This window comes from Mugil cephalus, chromosome 10 (assembly GCF_022458985.1).
Source record: "Mugil cephalus isolate CIBA_MC_2020 chromosome 10, CIBA_Mcephalus_1.1, whole genome shotgun sequence".
Lineage (NCBI taxonomy): Eukaryota > Metazoa > Chordata > Actinopteri > Mugiliformes > Mugilidae > Mugil > Mugil cephalus.
In genome coordinates this window covers 21,711,011-21,736,677 of record NC_061779.1, presented here as the reverse complement: position 1 = coordinate 21,736,677, position 25,667 = coordinate 21,711,011, and the positions used below count along the sequence as shown (strand labels likewise).

The window sequence follows — 25,667 nt, the reverse complement described above, 5'->3', positions numbered from 1 at the left end:
AGCCGACCCTTTAGCTGTGTGGAAAGCAGTTTGTCGTGACAATTTATTATTTAAGATTTCTGAAACGTTTCATATAAACAGGACTATTCATCATATCATGAGATCTGAGCTGTAGGTAGAAATGGATTTGAGTGACATTGTGATAAATACTCTTTAATATTTTAGCTACCTAAATGTAAGAATAAACTGTAATGTACTAATGTATTATATATTAATAAATAGCAGTAGGCCGAGCTTAATATTGAACACATATAGGAGGGTATTCATTAGACCACCAACATGTTTAAATGGTCTAAAATTGAGACTTATTGTTGTTTTACTCGCAGTATTCTGATCTATCGCTCTCAACTTATGTGCCTGTCTTAGTGTTCAATGCAGACTCCACACTGACATGTGTGTCCCTTCTTTATCCTGTGGCTTCATCTTTACTTCTGATCTCTGCTGCTTTGATCTCAGTCCTCCTGTTCCTCCTCCTGATCGTCCTGTCCACAGGTTCGCCGGCAGGACGGTGACGAGCAGCAGCTTGGTGCTGGTCACCGTGGCGACCAAAGAGGAAGGAGCCGCCCAGCTGACGGTCAACTGTGAGAAAATGGTGATCGGCACCATGCTGGTGAAGGACATCCTCCTGGCTCTAACGCAGTGATGTGGGCCCGCGCTCCAGCTCCGAACTCCACCCTCTGACTCCAGCCGCCTCTCACATATCGTCCCAGACTCGTCAGTGTAGCATCTCCCGCGTTCTCCTGCAAGCCGTGTCAGTGGGGAAGTGTTTTTGTTGTTTCGCTAAAGAGCCCTACACTGTTTAGAAATTACTCCTGGAAACAGTGAATGACGCAGCTGTGCCCAACGACAATCAGGTATGACTGAGGTTGAACCTGACGTTTTCTACAGTCCCCTTCTTTTGTAACACATTTTCCGTCCCTGAAGCACTGATTGGATTTATTGGGCTCAAATTGTCAGAAAAAAAAAATAGGTGGTGATTTGTGCATCCTTTAAATGAGTAAATGACTTCTAAACTATGTACCATTCAGATACATTGGAAAGCCCAATAATAGTTAGTATTTCCCCCTTAGTCAGACATTACAAGAGCTTGAAGATTCATTTTTGTCTTTGCAAGCAGCAGTTTGACCAAATCTTTGATTTTCTGAAGCTTTCAGACACAGTTTGGGTTCTTCATCAGTGCAACGATCACACAATCTGAGCAGTCGGGGAAAATCAAACCAAAACGAGCCACGGCATCATCTGGCAAGAGGACAAAGTCACCAGTGAAACACTAAAACCTAAACCAACCGCTAAAATGTAAACCAAGACTCATCACTATTATCATCACACCATCTGTCTGGATGATGTGATGATGGGAACGGGGCATCACAACTTCCCCCGTATGATAACAAATGAGAAACTCTGTCTGAAGCTTCAGAAGCACCAAAATGTCTGTCTGTGGCCTTTACATGAGGATGTAGACAGTAAATTGAAACAACAAACCCCACCCACACTACTGAATCAATAGAATAATGTCCACTTCTGAGGTCGTTTCAAAGAGTTTCACCAATATCCGTTTTTTAATGTGATCGGGTTTGGAGGAAACAATTATAAATAGATTGCCCACTAATCTGTCCCACCAGTTTTAAGTGTTGGCTTGCCAGCAGCTGAAATAATTTAAGATGTAGATACTATAGGTAACACACAGTAGGTAAGAGAATGTACGTTATTTCCCCTCAAAACAGGTCATCAGTTTCCATCCAGTTATCTGAAGACTTTACAGTATCAAGGCTCGGCCGAGACAACCACCACGACCTGTGATAACTATTCCATTTTGACACAGCAGATGTTGTCAGTCAATAACTCACCTCTACAGCCAAAACAGATGGACTCTCTTGGCGTGTGATTTTAGCATTACCCTGGCGGTCATAGTGCACATGGTCATCACAGTAACTGGGGCACTGAAGAAAACTGTAAATGTTGCTGCACTGCAACACGTAATACTATAAGGTGTGGTGTGTGTATGCTTGTACGTGTATGTGTGTTGTGTGTGTGTGTGTGTGTGTGTGTGTGTGTGTGTGGACGTGATGACCGACCTGACGAACACAAACTATCTGTTTTCAATGTGAGTTTTTGTAACACTGACTTGTCACGGTTGTCATGAAGCACATTACGTTCATCTGCCCCCACAAAAGACTCGACAAAACGCAGGAGAACAAGAAAATAGAAAAGTGTAACTACTTTAAAAGTAACGTCTAAAATAACGACTTATAAGACACAAGATTCCTGTAATAATTGTTTTCGTTCCAGTTATTTTCTCAAGTAACCGATTCTCCATTGAAAATGAGACAACTACTCACACTTGATCTGCCAGAGAAATATTTTAAAATTTAAAATAGCTACTGATTTCCATCCTGTTGTCGATTTACTTTCACTAAACTCAAAAAGATAATTTGGACATTCTTGAGGAAATGTACGTATTTAAATTTAATTAAATGAAGACATCAATATCACTCTGTCTGAATGCTAAATGTGAAGCTAACATAATTAGCCTAGCTTAGAACTACTAGCCTTACTGTTCTGAGAGGAAACCAGGTAGAGGGACATATTTAATTAGTGTAACGTTTATTATGATCTGAAGAGGTGCTGAAACGCTGACGTTGTTGCCTTTGTACAGACAGAGCCATGCTAGCAGTTTCCCTCTGTTTACATGCTTAACTATAAGCTAAGCTAACAAGCTGCTAGCTTTGTCATTTAGCATACAGCTAGGAGAAAGAAAGACATCAAACAAGGATTCAATCATCAAAATGTCCTCATTTAGGATAATAATGTATCGGGTCTATGGAGGAGCAGAGCTGCCACAGTCCAAAATAAATACACACACAACAAATGCACCCAAAACTATTTAAAAATAAATGTAAGCGTTAAGCATTTTTTGGAATTTATAGAGTGGAAGTGCAACACAGAAGTAAATACAAAATAACGTTTAAATTAAATCAACACCATATAACTAGAATGGACAACTAAATGGGAGTGAACATAAATGGAGAAATTAATATGAAAAAATAACAAGCAAATTAAGGTGGGAACATTTTTTATGTCACATAATCATTGGTCCACAGTAGCCTTCACACCTAGATCACCCAGTGAAAACACTCTCTTGCTTATATTTACTGGTCTTCCGAATAGCATGGCTTCTTTTTCCAATGCGTAAGCTCCTAAATGGTTTCCTGAACAACATCTTTTATTTATTTTTACTTAAAGACAGCGATGATCTATGTGCTGGTGATAACGTCAAGCAGTCTAAAGTGTTACTTTGATCTCATTTGTCATTTTGTTCATGACTCTAATTACACGTTGATTTGGGTCAAAGGTCACATGGCTTCTTCTGCTTCCAGCAGCAGCACGTTTCTTAACTTATTATCTGTGTTTTGATTTTCACCATTTGAAAATGTAACAGTCAGGTACCAAAGGACAAGTTACAGGCCGACTTAAGCAGCAGTGGGCGGACTTTATTTTGGCCTTTTCATCCTCGTTGCATTGTCTGCCACTCACACTCGATTTCCAGTCACCGCGGCACAGTCGTAATGAAGAATGTAATAAGAAAGAAGCTCCACTTGTAATGTAAGAACCCAATGAAAAACAGTCTGCTTGGGTGAAATTATGCTCCAGCTCAAGATTCATGTCAGGCCTGTTGTTTCATCTGCAGAGGTTTTCAAGTATCTAAAGTTTTATCATACCCTGTGTGTGGTTGTGAAATGTTGCCCTGAGGTATTACAAGTTTATTTATTATACAAATAAAATTAAAGGTACAGAGTTGCGTGTCTTCCGTCTTATTGTCCACTGAAATGTTTCAAATCTATGTTTCCTACCCCACTCAAATAAACTAAACAGTTTGACCAATGACGTAATAAAAACTGGATGTTGTAATTTCTGATGTAGTAGAAATTTCACAGTGGGTTCTTGAACTTCATGCCACTTGATACTTTCATTTTCCTTTTTACTACACAACAACATGAGTTAACATAGAGATAATACAGTGGGGGAAATAAGTATTTGATCCCCTGCTGAATTTGTAAGTTTGCCCACTTCCATAGAAATGATCAGACTCTGGTTTTTATGGTTGTTTACTGGTTATGGGTATAGACAGAATATCAATCGAAAATGCATAAAAAACACACAATCTAAAAGTTATAAATTGTTATGTATTTTATTAAGGGAAATAAGTATTTGATCCCCAACAATTCACTTAGAATTCAGGCTCCTACAGATTGGCTGGTGCGCATGTGGCACACAGCTGTGCTCAGTCAACTAATTACCAATACTCCTGATCTTAACTCGTCATGTATATAAAGCACACCTGCTCTAAGAATCAGTTTCTTACATTCCAACTTCTACAGCACCATGGGCAAGACCAAAGAGCTGTCAAAAGATGTCAGGGACAAGATTGTAGACCTGCACAAGGCTGGTATAGGTTACAAAACCATCAGCAAAAGGCTTGGTGAGAAGGTGACAACTATTGGTGCCATTATTCGCAAGTGGAAGACCCATAAAAGGACCATCAACTGTCCTCGGTCTGGAGCTCCCCGTAAAATCTCGCCTCATGGAGTGAGGATGATGATGAGAAAGGTGAGGGAGCAGCCTAAAACAACACGGCAGGAGCTTGTTAATGATCTGGAAGCAGTTGGGACCTCCGTCACCAAGAAAACAGTTGGCAACACACTGCGCCGTTATGGATTGAACTCTTGCAGTGCCCGCAAGGTCCCCCTGCTCAAGAAGGCACATGTACAGGCCCGCCTTAAGTTTGCCAGTGAACATCTAAATGACTCAAAGAAGGCTTGGGAGAAAGTGCTGTGGTATGACGAAACCAAAGTTGAGCTATTTGGCATTAACTCGACCCGCCGTGTTTGGAGGATGAAAAAACGTGAGTATGACCCAAAGAACACCATACCCACGGTTAAGCATGGAGGTGGAAACATCATGTTTTGGGGCTGTTTTTCAGCAAAGGGTACAGGGCAACTTCACCACATTATGGGGCCAATGAATGCAGCCATGTACTGTAACATCTTGGACAAAAACCTTCTTTCCTCAGCAAGAACACTGAAGATGCCTCGTGGGTGGGTTTTCCAACATGACAATGACCCAAAACATACTGCCAGAACAACAAAGGAGTGGCTCAAGAAGAAGCATATTAAGGTCATGGAGTGGCCTAGTCAGTCTCCAGACCTTAACCCGATCGAAAACCTGTGGAGGGAGCTGAAGCTCCGAGTTTCCAAGAGGCAGCCAAGAAACTTGAAGGATTTAGAGACTGTCTGTAAAGATGAATGGGCCAAAATCCCTCCTGCGCTGTATGCAAACCTGGTGACCAACTACAAGAAACGTCTCATCGCTGTGCTTGCCAACAAAGGTTTCTCTACAAAGTACTGACTTGTGTTGTGCTTGGGGATCAAATACTTATTTCCCTTAATAAAATACATAACAATTTATAACTTTTAGATTGTGTGTTTTTTATGCATTTTCAACTGATATTCTGTCTATACCCATAACCAGTAAACAACCATAAAAACCAGAGTCTGATCATTTCTATGGAAGTGGGCAAACTTACAAATTCAGCAGGGGATCAAATACTTATTTCCCCCACTGTATATATATATATATATATATATATATATATATATATATATATATATATATATATATTTCTTTTTAATTTTAATAATTGTTTGAGGGCCAGGATCAACTTATTTAATAGTGCAGAACAAATGCCAAGATCAGACAAACGTATCTGACTGGCCTTAGCTGTGATACAACATAGTTTAATCTCGCTCTTTGGCGGCCAACAACAATAAAACAGTGACACATTGCCATCATGTGCGAGTCATAAGCAGGAGGAGCCCTATCTTTTACTTCTGAGGATATACTTTTGTACTTAAATAGGTGTTACTTCCATGATGTGTATGTCTTTTTGCATTGTTGGACTGGTATGGCTGCTGATATGTAAAGTCAAGAGTTCCTCATCCACTAGTGGCACTGAAAAATACATGAGCGGGGCGTACAGAGTGCAGAGGGAGCGCAGAGATCTGACACCAGAGCGCACGCAGCTGAGATGAATGTAAAGACATTGTTTATTTAAAAGGGATTTCTTAAGTACTTAATGTGGCACTAGTTTGAAAACAGACACTTTTACAAAATCCCCGATGGGATTACAAAGTCATCACCAGTTTCATCTATAAGGCTGGAATAAGTGTTAAGTCCTCCATGTCTCGTCTGGTCCTTGTACCATGATTTTAGAAATCTTTTGTTTTCCACTGGAATGTGACAGACTGGCCTCACTGAAATCTACTGTAGTCGTAGTTTTGTGGCACTTATCATTTCATAAGAGCTTAAATCTTAGTTTCCTAAACTTATCCAACATTTCAGCGAGTAATAAACATAGATATGTAAACTATTTTTTCACAGACATAACAAAAAAACATTAACTTGATTTTGTGTCATTCAATAAACTATGACGAAAATGAAAAAGTGATTGCTGTCCAGTTAGGTAGCTAATGATTTTTTTAAAGGCGTCTTTGGCTGTAATCGTTTAAATCTAAAACAGCAGCATTTCTTCACGTGCTTCCCTGACTAATGATTCTAGGAAGGCGGATAAAGCCATTACTACCGTCTTAAGGAGGCACCAAAAAAAGAAGGCACGGACAGAGTGCACCGGATTCAAACATAAGGCACGCAGAGACACGCAAGTCCTCCTGTCTGCGTCCTTGAGGGCTTTAAGAGAAGGTGTTTGGTGAGAATTAAATTATTCACCTGAAACTACGCTAGAGATCACGTGAGCTCTGTCTGCTTGGTTTGTGGGAGCAGAAGAGCCACCAGACCCCCGGTGAGCAGCAGCCCTGACACCAGCAGGACGGGTACAGCACAGTTCGAGTCCACCAACTTTCCAAAGACAATGTTACCCATGATCGCTGCCACCCGACCCACCCCTGTGAAGAAACCCAGAGAAGAGGACCTGGAAGAAGGAAAGAAACAGTAGGTCAAAACATCAGGGCAGCTGTGACTTCAGTTACTTAAACAGACATTTCACTAGATTGATGATTACAGTTTAACATCTCTGGCTTAACATTTCCGGTGTCTTACAACAAAACTAAATTCATATTTCAAATGGGCCTAATATAAAGCATGTCAACACAGGGTTTAAAAACTATCCAAATTCACACAAATGTGACCGACTGTTCAACAGCCAGCCAACACATGAGAAAGAATGTCTTGTCTTTCATCTGGTCACCTAGAAAGAATAATCTGGAGACTAACTGATTCAGGAGAGGTCAGCTCTGTACAGAGCGTTGTAGCTCATCTTACTTAAGAACACAGACTACTGCCACTTGACTGCAGCACTCGGCTACAGTCTTCGCAGAGTGTTTAGTGTTGAGTTGCCCTCAGTCAATACATTCTTCGATGTAGGTTCATACTGTCCTGACCTTAACCTCCTGAGACTCTGCGTCCTCATATGAGGACATGAAGTTTTAGGTTTTATTGCAGCTTATTCTGCTTCATTTAAACCCATCGTCCTCATTAGTGGACAATTTAGCATGCCATCTAGTGGTAGCAAAGGTTAAAACTTATTTATTTATGCTTATTAATGTTTCTAGTTTGATACGACTCACAAATTTAACTAGTTTTATCAATAGCAAAGAGCTACAACGTCGCTAATTAGCAAGTACTCATTAGAGGATGTTAGGACTTCACTGTTCTGTCGTTGCTTAGTCATGTCCAGGTCTTAAAATAAACAGTTTTATGCTTTGTATGTCCACATATGAGGACGACGGGGTTTTATTTTCAAAAACTACTACTTCCTATTACAAGATTATGCTTAGTTTTTATAGTGTCTTATGTCCTACTAATCTCAAATACCGTGGAGAAATTAAAAATCCATACCAAATAAAAGCTCTGGTCTCAGGAGGTTAAATTATTTCCCTGATCTACTTTGAGTTCATAGAAAAGTTACCGTAGCTGTGTCGGGTAGAGCTCCGGTCCCAGGACGTCTAAGGCGTTCCAGGCGATCACGGACACTCCGCTGAAGATGCAGGAAAGGATGAGACTCTGAGCTTTGGTCTGAACCACGTAGATGAGGAAGACACTCAGACTGGACACCATCAGGCTGCAGACTGGAGAACAGCACAAAGATGGAGTTTATATTCTCTCTGGATACAAATGAAAGTCATGGTGTAACACTGGATTGTTATGTGGACGGACCGTTTGCAAGATGTGAATCTTAAATGTGGCACTTCCTGATAGAGCAACTGCCATGAGTTCGTGTTTGAGGAAAGAGGCTGGGACAACTGTGACACTCTAATTTTTGGTGACTTCGGTGGAGAATAAAAACAATGTTCTGTTCTGTGTCTGAGAGTTTAAAGAGTTTACCGACACATTTCACAGAAAAAAACAGCGCACTGTACGTGCCACTGTATCAAAGACTCACCGAGAAGCGCCTTCGCTCCAATGCTGTCCATCATGAGGATGGTGAAGATGTTGCCCGGCAGGTTTGACAGGGCGATGATGAAGCCCTCCATGTACACTGACAGTGAGGAGCAGATAGAGGGAGGTGAGTGAGGAGACACGTACTGAAGACAAGTTCAGGTCGGGGGTAAGAAACAACTCGTTAAAGATCTACAATTTTCATGGAATAAGCAGGAAACTGGAGGAGCAAAATTGGAGAAACTTGATTGGAAGTGTTTCATCACAATTTGAATAACACAGTTCTTCCAATAAATCTTTAAAAGTTGTTGCACTGGTAAAATAGAGCAGCAGTGATATGTCCTCTAGGTCACCTCAGCAGCAGCGTTAGTCTCTGGTTGTGCTCTTTGCCTAAAGCAAAGCACCTAAAGTTTGTCTTGCTGTAAAATTGGTTCTTCCAAATTTCAATGCCTCCAGATTTGTTTTTATGGATGTGCTGTAAATGTCTGGTCCATGTCCAGCCTGTTGTTTGCTGGCTGGAAGTGGGGGTGGGGGGATGGGGGGTGGGGGGGCAGTAAAATCCACAATATAAATCCTTTGTGATCCCAGAAACACACCTGCTGTCTTGACCGGGTAACAGCTTTGGTTGTGAAGGGGAGACCGGATGGACGCGTTGGCACAGGGGGAGCCGCCGTCCTCGACTCTCTCAAACAGCTCAGGGAACCACATCCACAGCCCGTAGTAACTACACACACAGAAAAAGACTTCAGCTCCAGATGCAGTAGCTACGGTTTCAAGTGCAAAAGCTTATACACGCAGCTTATTCAGTAATACGACGTGTTAATGAGTCAGCGCTTTGCTCAGAGGGAGAAACTGGAGGCCTCTTAGAGCAGTTTCTGCCGTCCAGTAACAGGATCTCTGCTTGTTGAAGATAAAATAGCTTCACTGATTATCTCTCGCTGCCGTTTCAAGCTGCAGGGCTGCCTGCTGTAGATTTATCACGTTAACAGTGTCAAGTCTGCCGCCGTCGCGACTGGCTGAATAATGACAACACAGACGGCGAGACGAACCTACAGTGAGTCTGAACATAAAACATGACGACTGGAGCTCTCACCCGAACGCGATGCAGTAGAAGATGATGAGCATAACGATGCTTCTGGATTTGAGGTGACTGCTGAATATCTGTTTAATGGGCATCAAACCCTGAAAGTTAAATCAGAGAAATGACTTATTATACACTTAATCACACACACACAAAAAGTCAAAACAGATACAAAGGATTGTTCAGTCAAACAGCTGGAACATAGTAAGTGGTTTAAGGAGACTCCATAAAGGTGCTCTGAGGGATCAATCACTGATCAATACAACAAGTATCCACAGATCACAGGGTCTAATTTAGAGTCTTTACTTTTTTTTGCATAGTATTATTTACACTCAATAGACAGTTCATTAGGTACACTAGCGAAAATAAATGCACCACACCCCTGCACTAAAGCTTAGATTCAGGACTGTTATAATGTTCACTTTATGTTGAAACTGCTTTAGAAAGGTGGTAATTCAACAGGATGATCGTGTTAGAGGGTGTAGTTTGTGGTGTTGTTAAACTGCTGACTTAAATGGGCTTGTCAAAACAAGAGAACATGTCAGTACTCCTCAGTTAATTGATAGAAATGATGAATGCCATAACGTTCATAAAGATTTAAAGCAGGACTGTTATACTGGAGAGCATTTGTTTTAACTAGTGTACCTAATGAACTGGCAGAAGGCAGTAACTCCACTGTTTTATTTTGCTTTCTTGCTGTCCTGACTGTAAGGCTGCTTTCTTTTTTCACAGCTCAGTAAGTGACAACTGAGCTGTCTAACAGTCTCGCTCTTTCTTTCTCTCCGTCTCGTTTCCATTTCCTTTGCGACTGACCTTCAAATAACAGCAGAGGTGTGTGTTTGCTTTCCTCCATGGGGGAAACACACTGTTTAAATGGGCCGTCTTTGTCATACATCAGAACAGATGGAGAAAGTTCACAGAAGCCACAAACAAACAATGTGGAACGGATATCAGCTAGTACCATTTAACCCACTTTGCTCCATCCTCACTACAAATCCCACGTCAGATTATGGTTCTCTGACGAGAACAAACCTACACAGTACAGCTGGACAGGAAGTGAAATTAATTAGCAACCCAATTCCAAGCAAAGACGCCAAACATGCGCTTCTTTCCTGTTTACATCACAGTAAAGTGAGTTTGAAGGACAATAAAACGCCAATAGAGCCGACATTATTAAGTCACATTTTCCTACAGAATCATGACAGACAACCAAAAAACTGTAAATATATTGTGAAATGTAAACAGTACCCTTTTTAAAGCACACCAAATTCCCGTCTGCTCCACTTCACCTCTTTGCTTGGAGTTTGTGCGTAAGCTGAATTCCTGAAAAAGAGTCCAAATGACGGTGATTGGACGAAAAGAAGATTAGGTTAGATGAGATGGTGGACTGAGGGAAGGAAATGTTTAGTGAAGTTAAAGAACCACATACAAACTATTTATCAGATGTTTCAGACATAACTTCCTCTTTGATTTCACTTTTTCTAATCTCTTATGTTACATGATTTGTCATTTCTCTATTTTTGTATCAGTAATGAAAATTAAATTTGGCACCAAACAATGGTAATACATTTCACACAGAGCAAAACGGTGCCTTCCTCGTACCGGGAATGTCTTTCCTTTTCCCTTCATGTTCAGCTCAAACATCAGTCTGAAGACATGGATTGCCTCTTTCTCCTGGCCCACCTGGAAAAGACACGGGCTAAGAGAATCTCAAAGAAGAAAAAGCATCCGGGCTGCAGAGTATGATTATTGGGGCTTTTAGTACCTCCATGAGGAACTTGGGGCTTTCGGGGAGGAGAAACTTGAAGAAGAGGGCTGATGTGAGGCTGGGAACGGAGCACAGAACCACAAACAGTCTCCAGCTCTGAAAGTCCAGCCATCCGATGTAGAAATGAGCCCAGGTTCTGGGAATCACCAACCAGGCCAACCCTACACACACAGACAGCCACAACTAAATGATGAGGGCAGCACAGTATTGTTATTATATTCATGTTTTAATTTGAATGTGCTAGCCTACAGTAGTGATGCTTCACCCTGAAGCTGAGATCTTTGTGTCACCTTTTTTAAACTGAGAGAAAAAGAATGAGAAAATGGAAACGCTTAGCTGAGGCTAATGGATGAGAGGCTACCATAGTGAGTGGGACTAATTGCTGCTGTTCCAGGGCCCTGCCACTGACAGTGTTTGCTCAGTGTCACGTCTTACTGAGAAATTTAAAATGGAAAAGAGATGCTGTTAAGTTAATATTTGCGCCTGTGTATTTCCCGCTCAGATGAGCTAAAGTGTCTGCTGTGAAAGCGGTGGTCTGACCAACAATTTCAGCTGAGTTCTAATAATGAAATCAAAGCCATACACACAGCTTTCCAGAAATCAGATTTTTTCCAAAGAACACTGCCATAGTTTGTTTGTTTGCTCCCCACCTGCAGCCAAGATGTTTCCTGCCATCCAGAAGGTGGCCAGGGCGCTGATCATCGCTCCTCTCCTGACGCGGGGCATAAACTCAGAGAAGTAGGAGAAGATGACGGGGATAGACCCACCGACCCTACAGAGGAGAACAAAACAGTGTAAAGTGGCACTTTGGACCCACTTTCATTCAGTGTATGGCTGTCAGCCAAATGACTACGAGATGGCAATCTATGGGGCTGAAAAGTTGGCTCAAAAAATCACCATCCAACCAAGTGCTTATTAATGCAGTTCCTCAAATGGCCACTGGAGGCTTTAAAGTAAAAACAACCATGTTTACAGCTTGGTACAAAGTAGTTATACCCTCTACAGACGGGTTATTAAGGCTTAAACCTATTCTGGGTGGAGTCAAACAGAGCCAACCTCACACAACTTTGAAACACTTATCAGGAGTTTGTTGGGTGACGTCATGTCATGACTACATGTAAATTTGAAAATCATGAGCTCACCCAATCCCACTAATGAACCGCAGCAGCAGGAACAGCCAGAACCACGGAGCCAGGCTGGCCAGAGCGCCAAACACCCCATTAACTGTAAGGGACAAAACCAACACCTTACGGCGCCCCCTCTGGTCAGCCAGATATCCCCACACGTAGCCACCCACCATCATTCCTAGAAAAGAGGAAAATGACAAAACAGGTTAATTTAAAAAAATATGTCGGCTGTTCATCCTTACTGACTGGGCTTGTTTACACAGATGTCACGAAGTATATATTTAGTGATGCTTATTTTGTCAGGAGATCTTACCCTCCAAAATATATAGTACATCTAAATGACATCTCAGATGAGATGCCAAATATGCTACATGTTTTACAGATTTTAGTTATTATTACAACAGATTTTTACAGTATCTCTGTCAGCCAAGAGATGGCTAGTTTAGCTTAGCAGGAGACTAGAAATTAATTGGTTGCCAGGGTGTTTGGTGGATTCAACTAATATTCACAATATTATATTTAGCGTGGTGATCTATTTGGCTACAAATCCTCTATTTGGTTACAGATCAATTTGGATACTTTAATTGGTCTGGTAAGGTAATAAATATGGAGGTGTAACAGAGCAGAAGGTTAAAAAGACACTTCGTTTTTGGAACTCGTATTGACACAACACATGCTTGCGTGTTTTGTCAAAAACCCAGAGATATTCAGTTTGCTGTTGTCTGTGTCAAAGTAAAAGCATCTGAAAATGTCTCATTCGCGAAGGTGAAACCTGACGAGTTGGCCTTTCTGCTTGAAACAATTAAGCAATTAGCAAAAACGTCAAACAGGGTTTAAGCAGTTTATCAAGTGGTTCACCCAGGAAAATGCTGGCTGTCAGCAGGCCCATGTCTGAGGAGCTCAGCAGTAGATCACAGCGCGCCGTTGGCAGGAGAAAAGACACGCAGAGAATCTCCACGGCATCGCTGGCATTGGCCCAACCGCACACGACCAGCAGCAGCCAGTGGAACAAACCAAAACCTGAGACAGAGAGCACAACTGGGTGTGAATAACCAGACACGTTATCGGTTACAGATTCATCTCATGGCCTGAAGGCCTGTTTGGTAACGTGGTCCACAAACACCTCTGTGTTACGCCTACACTGAACAATACAAGGTGTGTAACTCTAAGCTTAAAAGATTAAGTCAAATCCATCTTGGTAGAAACATAGCTGAACTCAGTACTATATCCAAATATTAGATATTAGGTTCTATTTGTGGACCGATGCTGAACACGTCACGTTTTAACAAGACCATATGTTAGATGTTCCATTCAGATGTGCTGAAGTGAGATGCTTAAATACTCAAAACAGGATTTACCAGTTTTACGACAATGAAGCACTGACAGGATGTAAACTTTTCACAAGGATTTCATGGCACATTTGAGGAGATGACCTTTAAGAGACATCACCTGCTTGTTCGACGGCTTCCTCGTATGTTAATCTCTTCGATCTGCTCCCACCAGCTTCATGTGTGATGTGTGATGACCTCCTCTCAAAGACGACATCGCCTGTGAAGCAGAAAAAACACAGTCAGGTAAAAAGGAAGCAAAAGACACAAGATGCTCTAAAGACATTAATGCTGTCTGGACTTTCATTGTTGTTTAATGTATTACAAACTTTATTTATAGGAAAAGAAAGACTAATGATAGTTGAGGGTGGACGGTGTATGCTTAAATTAGGTTTCTCTTGAATGAAAACATTAAACAAAGGTTGTCACTGCAGCTGTTTGCTACAAGGTTCAAGTTTAAATCATTTCATTATTTCTCATTTTGTTTATTATCAAAATTTCAACTGGGACGTGCATTTGTTTGGGCTCAGTTGTACCATACTTGTTTAGCCAGAAAGATAAGAGTCTAGTCTCAAAGATAAGAAATGAACCGCCATTTATGTTGAAAGATAATATAAAATTCTTCCATCTGAGAGGTCTTAGTTAACAGACCAAGCAGTTCCATTTTAACTAAATGCACTGTGAACTAATTTACAATATTAGCTCATTCTGTGTTTACACTGTCTTTATCTGAGGAGGTCACTGCACAGTTGTAAATGTGTAGTATCTCCATGTCAAATGTACAGGACTGCAATTACAAAGGCAAAGAAGAGAATCCTACTTGTACAAGTTGAATACTTTAACTTGTCTCCACTGATAATAACAGCGAATAGGAGATTTTATGCAGAGCCAGTGGCTCATTCAACTATTGACACAGTACACGTTGTACTAATCCCAGTTTGTTTGTTTTTTTTGTTGTCTTTGAAACTCGTTAAACTTTACTGAAGACGTGCAGTGATGGAGAGGAAGCTTTACCGTCATCCGACTCCAGCTCCCTCGGATCCAGATGATCTCCGGCGAGAAGCGGCCGGCGCACCTCCGTGTCTCGGGACATGCCTCCTCAACGTCGGATGTCTCTAATGTAGGCACCGAGCTGCGGAGCAGGTTAATTAGCTGACTGACTTCAACCGACCCTCTGTCCAAGCCCATCATATTGCTGCTGCAGCCGCTCGTAGAGGTCCCATGACTACCTAGCCTGCCCCGGCTAAACCCGAAGCTAACCTGAGAAGAAGGAGGACCAGGAAGTGAAAAGACAGCCTCGGCTCGTGAGTCCCTAGCGGCGCCACTCCTCCGGTACTGCAGTCTGTTTGGTTTAGACCTCGACCCCGACTTACTACCACGACGCGGAGCGGTGCTTCCTTTTAGCCCCACATGAGCAGCTGGAGGTGACGCTAGCAGCTTAGCCAAAGGAGACGCGTCGGGCTGTGAGTTGACGTCGCCTCCGCTTACGTTTTAAACAGAGACCGAAGATGGCGACCAGCTCGGAGCGCAGTCCTCCACCGTTCCCCGACCCCGAGGACCAAGACGTGCTGGACTCCGAAGAAGTGGTCGGAGGCCGGGACAGTGATGAAGACGACGGGGAGGACCTCTTCGTGAGCGCAGTACGTCTCGAGTGGAAGTTACTCTTTTACTTGCTAGCTATCCGGCCCGGGCTGACTGACATTAGGTGGTAGTTTTAGGAAGGTGCCGAGAAAAAAAATGCGCTAGTTTTACCGCACGACAGAAAAGCAGTGCTGTCAGGGCAAGGTTAGGCTCCTGTAATTTACTGTAATAGCTAAAACGAGCTTTTAATGCAGCGTGTGTGCGGTTTGATGCAGATTTGTGTCTTACCTGTCTGCTGTCACCGATGAAGACTTTTGAGTAGCTCGTCGTGATCTTTGACGGCGTTTCAAACACTTATTGATTTCTTCCTGAAAACTGCGATGGGAAGTACTCTCTGGCCCAGATTTGGTTTCCAAAACCAGGTCACATTATGTTTCCGATCTGGTTAGTGGTGTGCGGGTGTTTTTCCGTGCAGTTTCTTCTCAAACTCTCCCTCTGCAAAGTTAAGAAAAGTAGTAATCGTTAGGTTTTCAGGATGTGCAGGCGTTCAGGCCACGCATAGGTTAGATTGAGTCTAATCCCAGATCTGCACAGAATGAGGCTTGTGTGGTTCTGATTGATGACTTCAAGTTGACACCGTACGGGAAGTGGAACTGTGTTTTTGTTGTTGTTGGTGTTTTTTTTGCATTGTTTCTATTTTTCCTGTCAGCATTTAAAAATGCAGTCTCTTAATAAACGTGGATTAAAAGCTGGCTCAGGCAGCCCCCCTGTCATGTGAGTCAGATGCAGTCACATGGTCAGAACCCGGATGTTTTCCCTCAGTCAAAGTTCAGAGGATACTGTGAAAAGTTGCTGTCTTTGAATTTTTTTTAACTGTTGGATTTACTACTGCGGAAAACACTAGTCAGCATTTGTGGCTGTTTCAGTTAACAGGGCTCACAGCTGAAGTAATGATGGGAAACGGATTCCCACTTTCTTTGAGTGAGTCACCCTGTGAAGAAGCTTTTTGCTTCATAGTGTGCAAAGCAATAATTATCAACGACACCCAGAGCCTATGACAGGACTCCCAGTTTACTGATCACAATTATATGCGCTTTAATTCATCGTGTACACTAGTTAAAACTAAAGTTGCACGACTGTTCTAATGTTCAGTTTATGTTGACAACAGTGTCAGAGGTGGTAATTCTGGAGGATGTAGTGTCGTTAAAGTGGATTAGAAGTGTTTCTGATATTTAGCCTAAAAATATGCCAAGGCAAGAGGAAGCACAACACAGTTCAGTGGTACTACAGACCACATCCTCCAAAATGAAAGTTGAATCAACAACACTCTCAGTAATTTAAAAGAAAATCTACACCTTAACCTTCACGAAGATAAGATTTACCCCAAGGCTGTTGTATTAGAATGCTTTGTTTTCACTAGTGTACCTAATGAACTGCCATGTGAGTGTATATTTAATGTTGTATTTACTGAAGGTGAACTAAAATTGCATCCCTCAGTGAACACAAAACGGCACCAAGTACTGCCGCCCCTCTTCAAACGGTTACAACAACAACATGGGATTTATTTCACAACTGCTGCATTAGTCTCAAATACCAACTTAGTGAAATGGCAACGACTGTATGTTCGTTAAGCAATAACTAAAACAAACATTTCAGCCTCACCCCAGTTACAGTCCTCGCTTTTCACTTTTAGAGAACCGTTTCTATGACCAGCGACACGCCCAGTAGTCTCCAGTGGACTGAAATGTTTTGTTTTTGCATTTCCTGCAGATAGCTGCGTTTGCAAAGGTGATCTGGGGAGCCGGCCCAGAGCCACTGTGAACCATACAATGCAAATTGGCACAAGTGCAAACATCGGGCTGTTAGTCATAAATCTCACAGCCTCACAAATCCAATTTGACATTTAACACACCTTCACCACTGGCAGCATGAAGCGTAGCTCACATGGTGAACAGTTTATGTGTTCTAACCAGGTTTTTCTCCTTGAAAGCAAACTGGAAACAGCAGTGAAATGTTGTTTTTAGTGCTGGTGCTTCTGTTGGAAATGGGCCATAAGCAACAATCTAGTCTTTATTCATTTTACAACAAGACGATTTACTACATTTTAAATCAGTTTATAGCATGAATTATTACCCAGTTATTAAATAAATGAAATGAGAAAAAAGGTAGAATACATTCAAAACAATGGTGGCTGTTTTGTATGAAAATAAATGAACATTTAAACGTATTAACATCATTTGATACATTTTTCTTGCACTCCTGAAGGAAAAGCAAGCGTTAAACCTTGGAGATTGAAAGAGAGGGATTTGATATTGTTTCACTAGTGGCATTGGACTCATTTTATACCAATATAAATCAAATTCATTAACAGTTGTCCCCACTTCTCTGCAGATCAGCCCTCCACTTTCTGACATGGACAGCGAGCCGACACCTGCCAGTGACGTTTCAGTGAAGTCTTCCATTGACCTCATGAGTGATCCGTTGATGGAGCCCATGAGCAGCGAAACGGGAAAGAAACCAGCGAGCGAAGTCGTCAGCGAGCCCTCGGATGATTTTGTCGACCTGCTGAACAGCTCGTCGACTGAAAGTGCCGCTGCAGCTGAAATCCCTTTAGATGAACCCTCTGACGATTTCGTTGACATATTGGGAAGTGAAACTGAAGCAGAGAGAGCGGAAGTAGTAGTGGCAGATGTAAATGTTGAGGCTGCAGCTGATAAAGGTGTAATGACCAGCGTTGTTACGGCTCCACCCAGTGAAGAGAAGAGGGGAAGTCCTGCAGGGCAAGAAGCGAAAGAAATCGCCGTCCCACTCATCGACACCAGTGGTGATTTGTCAAGCAACCACTCAGAAAAGACGACCATCGGTGACAAATTCGCCGACCCTCTGGTCGACCTCCTTAGCGATCCATCACCTGCTGAAGCCAAAAAACCCAGCGTGGCAACAGTCGACCTGTTCCAAGACGACGGGAGTGACCTGTTCGCGGACCCGCACCAGATCAAACCCGCCAAACAGCCGCAGAAAAGCCTGTTCGGCGAAGCCGACGAGGATCTGTTCGGTGAGCCGCTGGGTGCCGTCTCGAGTAAGACCACCAGTAAAGATCAGAAGGAGAAACCTGTCACAACCAAAGCTTCTTTCGGGGGACCTCTGCAAGACGCGAATCCCACGGAGCCTTCAGATATCTTCAGCGAGGAAGCCGTCGCCACGGCGCCCAGCGCCAGCAAAGCCAGCGCCGCGAAGACCAATGGAGTCCACTCTGAGGAAGAGGCGGACCTATTTGCTGGTGGGTCCACCATTTTTATTGTTTGTCAGAACTTTAACTTTGGGCTCCCTTATTACTTTAACCACAGTTTAAAGTTAGGAGATGATGTTTCTAATTAGATTAGAGTTGACTTAGATGTGTCTAAATTCACATGCTTGTGCCAGATACTTGTCGGTCTACCACGACAACTACAGTCTGGTTTAAACACCACTTCTGGTAATTTACTATTAAATCTCCACTTTGTGTTCGACCCAAATTGCATGGAAAATTACCCCTTCATTTCTGTGACCTATATGAAAGCCAACGCAACACTCTGCAAACCGAAGGTTTCTCTTTCTTTTCCTCTCCAACAGAAGCCACAGTGGAGCTCTCTCTCGACAGTCCACGGAACGAGAGAAAAAAGGATGTGACGGCCAAACCGTCCGCATCTGCCCCCTCCTCCCTGTCGGCAGCTGCCAGTCTGTCCAAGCCGCAGGCTGCTGCCCTGGAAGAGGTACGTGCTGCACATACCTAAGCCAAGAGTGAAATTCCCAATGGGAATGTAATAAGCAGCAGCCAGGGCTCGCCAAATTTATTCCCCAGAAGAACAGAAACTGTGGGAACATACGGTTCTTTTCAGCCAAGCTTGAACCAGTCTAACGTCCACCAGCACAAGAATTTCAAAATCTGAAAGGACTGTTTAACAGAACTGCCCGATGTTAATGGTCCGTTTTTGTTTTTGTTTCAGTTGGAAGAGGAGGAAGAAGATGAGCAGGAGGACAAGCTCGACATCACCATCACTGTGAAAGACCCTGAAAAAATAGGTGGGGGTCATGACTTTAATTAGAAAAACAGCAGAATTAGGCAATCGGTGATCGTTTGATTGAACTGTTTCAGACTTTTGTGAAATAAGGCTCAGTAATGTTGACATCAGTTTGTGTCTGTCTTTATTTTCAGGGGATGGTATGAATGCCTACATGGCCTACAAAGTATCCACACAGGTAAAAAAAAAAAAACAGCCAGTAAAAGTATTGTATGCCAGTATTTTGCTTAATATGAAGTTCTCCATGTATAATGATGAGGAAGTTAGTAGAGTCTGTCACCAGATGTGTGGTAACAGGAAATACTGGTCAGCACTGGAGGAGAAATGGCCTTAGTCTTATACCCGTAAACTGTAGAAGAGATCAAATCCACTGATTCCGTAATTCCTCTCCGTCTGTTTCAGACCACACTGCCCGTGTTCCGCAACAAGACATTTACTGTGAGGCGACGCTTCAGCGACTTCCTCGGCCTCTATGAGAAGCTTTCTGAAAAACATGGACCAAATGGATTCATCGTGCCCCCGCCGCCAGAGAAAAACCTCCTGGGTAAGCGGCAGGCTGGCTTTCATTTCCCCTTGCGTATTTCATCTGTAATTTGAAATTCCTACCAAGCGTGAGAATAAACGTTGCACATTTCTTGCCATGTCTTGCACAGGGATGACGAAGATGAAGGTGGGAAAGGAAGATTCCTCTTCTGCAGACTTTGTTGAGAGAAGACGAGGTGCTTTGGAAAGGTAAGAGCGGAGGAATGAATAAACCATACGGTACTTACACCTGTGATTTGAAAACATGCCTGTCAGATCTGATACTCAAGGTAAAATGTTTGTGATGATTCAGCGCCCGTACAAAGCATGAAAGAGACGCTTTATTCTGTTTCAACAGGTATCTGCAAAGGGTGGTAACTCACCCATCACTGCTCCAAGATCCCGATGTCAGAGAGTTCCTGGAGAGAGAGGAAGTAAGCAGCATTTAAAGTATCTGCCACAAAATATTTTTTAGCATCTTTTATTCACTTAGAACTCCGCGTACAAACTGAGTGAACACATTCAGTGGGCTGCATTATTCCTCCGCTCCCTTTGTGTATCTTTAAGTTTGACTAGATTTTTATGAGTGCAGCCTGATGGCTGCTGCATTGTAACATGTACGTGTGTCTTTAGTTGCCAAGAGCGGTGAGCACCCAGACTCTGAGCGGCGCCGGCTTCCTTAAAATGATCAACAAAGCAACAGATGCTGTCAGCAAAATGACCATCAAGATGAACGAGTCAGACGTGGTGAGTTGAGATGTGACCTGCGCACCCCAGCTGTTCACAGCCTTCTCTTTTCCAGAGAAGCTCAGATGAGCCAGGAGATTATAAAGAGGGACGGCAGATTGAGGCAGAAACCTTGAGCTGCCTAATGCCAAAACCTTATGTTATATATATATATAATATGTAGTTTCATAGGGCTCAGCCTTCACTAATATAACAAATAAAAATGATCTAGCCATCTGAGGATTAAAGTGTGAATTAACAGTGATCACACACAGACCTCGGTGCTGGAGTCATGCTAACGGTTTGTTCTGCTGCAGTGGTTTGAGGAGAAGCTGCAGGAAGTGGAGTCTGCAGATCAGCAGTTCAGGAAGCTCCACGCTCTGGTTGAATCCCTGGTCATCCACAGAAAAGGTTAGACATCCTCTATCCGGCTGTAAAGTGACACGTCTTCACTTTAGCAGCTTGTTGTTATCATCATTTGGATGTTGATGTGTTTTCTGGCCTTTGTGTGCCATGTTTTTTTGGGGGGGATACAAATGTAATTATTCTCATAACTGATCATTTGTTTACCGAAGGTGAAAAAACAATGTGCCAGTTTGAGCCACAGTGTCTTTCTTGATAAAGTAAAATGGCACCTAGGGGTGGGGGAAAAAATATCGATATGGCAAAATATCGCGATATTATTGTTTTTTGTATTAATATTGTTTTTTTGACTCAATTTGTCCAATGAATTATCGCTGTCATCTGGTTTACATATATACAACTTAAGCTGCATTTAAAATTTCTCTGTGAACTATGTAGAATATTGCAATATATCGCAATATCATAATATCACAATAATGTATCGTATTGTATTGTGATACGTATCGTGAAGTCCTTGCCAATACCCACCCCTAGTGGCACCAGTGAGAAACTTTCAAATCTCACACATTGTGACTTTAATCCTTGTAATATGTCTTTCCCTCAAGTAAATGGTGATAATCTCTGATTCATCCCACAGGTTTTTGCTGGTTAAAAAAAAAATCCTGTTTGCATTAACTCCTAACTGTGTGCTCCTCCCCAGACTTGTCACTGAACACGGCAAGCTTCGCCAAAAGTACAGCCATGCTGGGCAGCGCGGAAGACAACACAGCCCTGTCCCGAGCTCTGTCCCAGCTGGCGGAGGTTGAGGACAAGATGGAGCAGCTACACCAGGACCAAGCTGCAAACGACACCTTCAACTTCGCAGAGCTGATCGCAGATTACATCCGCCTGCTGGGAGCCGTGAGGGTACTGGGAATGCATTTCGCTCCTCAATTATTTTAAAACTGTTGTTATTATTCCCAGCAACATTGGCTTGGAATTACCAGAAAGTTGTTTGGAAAAGAAGCAACAGGTTGTTCAGCAAGTAGCCAAACAAAAACATGAAACAAGTGTCTGTGCCTTGGTGCCCTGCAGGGGTCGTTTGATCACCGGATGAAGGCGTGGCAGCGCTGGCAGGATGCTCAGGCCACGCTGCAGAAGAAGAGGGAGACCGAGGCCAAGCTGCTGTGGGCCAACAAGCCGGACAAGCTGCAGCTGGTCAAAGAGGAGATCACTGAGGTGGGACACGGGCCAAAAACAACACAGAGAGAATAACTGGGACTAGGCTGTGGGTCCTGGAAGAGTTTGATGTGAACTCTTCAAGAGGGTTTGAGAAACTTGAAAAGGCTTCACTTTTAATTCCTGTTATCACTTGTAATGAAGACGTTTACTCTAAGCACCACAAAGTCTTTGCTAGGAAGCTGGTTATGATTTAAACATTGTAAATGTGCGATAAGATAATCATGACGATGGTCCTCTGTCATCTTTTCCCAGTGGGAGGCCAAAGTGACGCAGTACGAGAGGGACTTTGAAAGAGTTTCTGCAACTGTGCGCAAGGAAGTCGTCCGCTTTGAGGTACCGATGTTTATCCTCGTTACATCCATATCAGCCACTGGCTATCTGAAAACATCGCAACTGACAAACTCCTCAAAAATCTCCCTAACAGAAAGAGAAGACCAAGAATTTCAAGATGCATGTAATCAAGTACCTGGAGTCTCTGCTCCAGTCTCAGCAACAGGTGAGTGACCCTCTAGTCAACCGCTTCTTTATCAGATATTAAACACCTTTTATAACTTTACAGAACCACTATTTGAAATATAAATAATGACGATTTAGTTTTAGGGCTTGTTTCAGTATTTTAAAGTCCAACCATCAAGATAAAACCAAAACCTCACAATATTAAGTTTGAGAAAGTAGATCTGATGGACAGATCTGAGGACTGAATAAGGACAGCTTAGACATAACTACATGTTTGGGCAAACATTTACACATTAACCAGATCTCATGTGTTATCCCTTACGTTGTTCCTTTTCTTTATTTTTTCTTTCTCCAGCTGATAAAGTACTGGGAGGCTTTCTTACCAGAAGCAAAAGCCATCGCCTAATCCTCGATCACCAGCCTTCTGGACGACTAAACAGGCTGCCTTTTTCTTATACACTTTACCTCTTTTGCCTTTAAACCAAGGAAAATACGTGCATCGTAAAGGGAGATACAATCAATCCGTTTTTTTAATCACCTTTAACATATAACTCTATTGTATTAATAATTGTATATTTTCATTTAACCTTCCGCAAATATTTTCTTATCAGATGAAAAGAGTTATACAGAGATATGGACAAAAAGACAATAGTGCAGATGAGTGATTCCAGTAGGGAAATGAACCGAGTCCGTTGTTCTCAGGATTTTCTCCCTTGTGTGATCAGGAGCTCCTTCTCATCAGCAGTGGTTAATTGTTTACAAGCCCGGCTGCTCTCTCATCAGATATTTCTGGGGACCCAGATGAAGAAAGTGGCCAAGAGTCTCACTCTTTCTCCTTAATAATGACTTAAAGGGATTAAATAACAGTTAAATAAAAAAGAAAAAAAAAGATTTATGAGCACTTCTGCCAGTCGGATAAAGTACTCATGTACCAGCCGTGTTTTGTTTTCGTTTTTTTTTTTTTTCTTTCAAACTTATTGAACTATGTTGCTGAGGGGAGGGAGTGCAGGGTAACGAGAGGCATTAGATTAGCAGAGTCTACAGCTGCGGGCATGGTTGTGGGTGTAATAGGTTTCCATATGATTTCAATCAGTGTGCAAATGTGATGTCTGTGCCTTCACCGTCTGAATGGAGTTTATGTTGAGAGACAACAGTTGAGAGTGCAGAGGCTTGTAAACTCCAGCATCCAGTATGAAAAAAGTGTCAAGGCCCAAGTTTGACAATCATGTCCTTTTTCGCTTCTAAGCCCATTTACTATAAATGCGTTCTTTAGTACAGTCTTCCTGCAGAGACTTGAACCAGGTAATCCTGTCTGCTGCCACCGTGTCTCAATGTGTTTGTCACGGTTGCGTCACTGTTGTGGGGTAACGTTAAAGAGAACGTAGGTTAATGCTTCACAAGGCGTCGCCGAGCAACAGTGACTCACGGTTGAGAGGAACGCAGTAACACGCTGACATGTCAAATGTATGGAGTAGTTACCCTGGAGCTGACTGTGGGTCCCACTATGAGCACTCTCAGTGGGGATGTGAAAGAATAATAAAGATGCTGCCAACAGATGTTTTACTCATTGGTTACTGGAAAGGCAACCATTTGTTTCATTTGTCAAACGGTCCAAAGGAATTTTTTTTTTATGTGTAGTTGTGCTACAGGGCAAGGTCCCATTTACTCTTACTCACATCTGCTTGGAGTCACTGTAAAGTCACTGCGTTCCCATACTGCGTACACGTTGGTGGTGGTGGTGACATTCAAAGAAAAGTTGCGGTGTGCTCGCGAATAAAAGGAAGAAGATGACAGCCAGCTACCAAACAGCGCCCGTGTCCCAGTCACCCCCACGTTCACTCATTCACCACTCCAAAACACTGGAGTTTTCAGTATATTTAGATGTTCACTAATCGTCCTCTCCTTGTGTCATCACCTTCAGGTGTTAGTGTAGAGTTGTTTAAGAAGTACACGTCCGTTCCACTGCTGATTTTTCTGTATAATGGATAAGAATGTGGACGCCGACGTAAAACGGCAGACAGTGAACGCACCAAAGGGAGGGGTTTTGGAAGATGTAAACAATCTGGATTCAGATTCAGAGGTAGGAAGTGTAATCCGCTCATTAGTTGGACCTTTAAGACGCACGGGTGAATGTAAGCACGACTTGGTTTACATAAAGTATCCGCGCTTACAGTGACATAAGACTGAAAACAAGCTGATGTGGAACCAACCAATGTTTGGCATTTGTATTTGATGACATCATATAATTAACTGACTGCAAATCATTTCTGCTCAGAACAACAGACTGAGTGAGTGAGTTTGAACAGATCAGGACTGGGCTGACGTTGACTCATAGACATTGGTGCCAATACAGTAAACACGCTGATGTTGTAGTGAACCCGATTCTTCCTTCAAGCCTCGGCCCAGAGTTTTGACATGAAAACAACCCCCTGTCCCGGCTTCATGTGACAGGGCGCCATCCTTATGATTACAGCTTTAATTTCCCATTTGCACACATGTAAACTGAAGCCGTGCAGCGACCGCGCTACACCGTACCATCTGTCGCCATGAAGGCATCTTTAACTCGCAGACATTTCTTTTTGTTATTGTCGTGGTTGCCCGTTAGATACATGATTCTTTTTAAGTTGTACTTCAACTCAAAACGTGTTAGCCTGGTCTTGTGGACCCTGTGTCATCACTTGTTAATGTGCAGGGCAATGTCAGCAACGTGCACTGTGTCATAGTAATTTCTTTTAAAACAAATCAATAAAAGTTGCACTGTTTACACTTGGAGATTTCATACAGAACTTTGGACTCACGCGTCTTCTTTACTCTACTGCAACATTAACTGTGATTGTTTGTGGTTACAGCTTTAACATATGACAATGCAAATGAGTCGAGTTGAATTCCACTTACGCTTCTCCTCCTTTTGGGTTATTGCTTTCCTTTCCTGCAGGGGGCAGAGTTGTGAAGAAAAATGCAGTGGAAAAAAAAACTGCTTGT

The 25,667-nt window shown here is 42.5% G+C and overlaps 3 protein-coding genes across 9 annotated transcripts in view; 2 read left to right on the top strand and 1 right to left on the bottom strand.

Annotated features, from left to right (window-relative positions):
- Positions 1-3,795, top strand: part of LOC125014567 (AP-3 complex subunit beta-2) — a 38,179-nt gene extending 34,384 nt beyond the window's left edge. For 4 of the 7 annotated variants that reach the window (XM_047595743.1, XM_047595742.1, XM_047595738.1 and 1 more), the window contains exon 27: positions 457-3,795. In XM_047595743.1, the coding sequence (XP_047451699.1) occupies positions 457-643 (187 nt within the window). In that variant the 3' untranslated portion in view covers positions 644-3,795. The remainder of the gene's footprint in view (positions 1-456) is intronic. The other 3 variants (XM_047595745.1, XM_047595744.1, XM_047595740.1) reach the window with 1 other exon arrangement.
- A 2,286-nt stretch (positions 3,796-6,081) lies between these two features.
- On the bottom strand, positions 6,082-14,917 carry sv2 (synaptic vesicle glycoprotein 2). Its single transcript, XM_047595748.1, has 13 exons — positions 14,770-14,917; positions 13,877-13,975; positions 13,286-13,447; positions 12,443-12,605; positions 11,951-12,072; positions 11,298-11,461; positions 11,135-11,215; positions 10,781-10,855; positions 9,545-9,633; positions 9,048-9,175; positions 8,456-8,551; positions 7,982-8,141; positions 6,082-6,985 (listed from the first exon to the last, which is right to left on the bottom strand). The coding sequence occupies exons 1-13, from the start codon at positions 14,846-14,848 to the stop codon at positions 6,802-6,804; spliced, it is 1,602 nt and encodes a 533-aa protein (XP_047451704.1). The 5' UTR covers positions 14,849-14,917; the 3' UTR covers positions 6,082-6,801.
- Positions 14,918-15,251: 334 nt separating this feature from the next.
- snx1a (sorting nexin 1a) lies at positions 15,252-25,471 on the top strand. Its single transcript, XM_047595747.1, has 15 exons — positions 15,252-15,395; positions 17,728-18,616; positions 18,949-19,088; positions 19,323-19,398; positions 19,532-19,575; positions 19,800-19,941; positions 20,051-20,129; positions 20,278-20,353; positions 20,553-20,666; positions 20,963-21,056; positions 21,709-21,914; positions 22,083-22,226; positions 22,482-22,562; positions 22,654-22,725; positions 23,041-25,471. Exons 1-15 carry the CDS (start codon positions 15,264-15,266, stop codon positions 23,089-23,091), a joined length of 2,340 nt encoding a protein of 779 aa, XP_047451703.1. The 5' UTR covers positions 15,252-15,263; the 3' UTR covers positions 23,092-25,471.
- The last annotated feature ends 196 nt before the right edge of the window (positions 25,472-25,667 follow it).

Excerpts from the sequence above, each read along its gene's own strand:
- sv2 (XM_047595748.1), bottom strand. The coding sequence starts at position 14,848 with ATGTCCCGAGACACGGAGGTGCGCCGGCCGCTTCTCGCCGGAGATCAT. Across the intron at positions 13,448-13,876 it reads GGAAGCCGTCGAACAAGCAG|GTTTTGGTTTGTTCCACTGG; the intron begins GTGATGTCTCTT and ends TCTCTGTCTCAG. Across the intron at positions 12,073-12,442 it reads CGGTTCATTAGTGGGATTGG|GGTCGGTGGGTCTATCCCCG; the intron begins GTGAGCTCATGA and ends TCTCCTCTGTAG.
- snx1a (XM_047595747.1), top strand. The coding sequence starts at position 15,264 with ATGGCGACCAGCTCGGAGCGCAGTCCTCCACCGTTCCCCGACCCCGAG. Across the intron at positions 19,089-19,322 it reads AGGCTGCTGCCCTGGAAGAG|TTGGAAGAGGAGGAAGAAGA; the intron begins GTACGTGCTGCA and ends TTTTTGTTTCAG. Across the intron at positions 22,227-22,481 it reads TCAAAGAGGAGATCACTGAG|TGGGAGGCCAAAGTGACGCA; the intron begins GTGGGACACGGG and ends ATCTTTTCCCAG.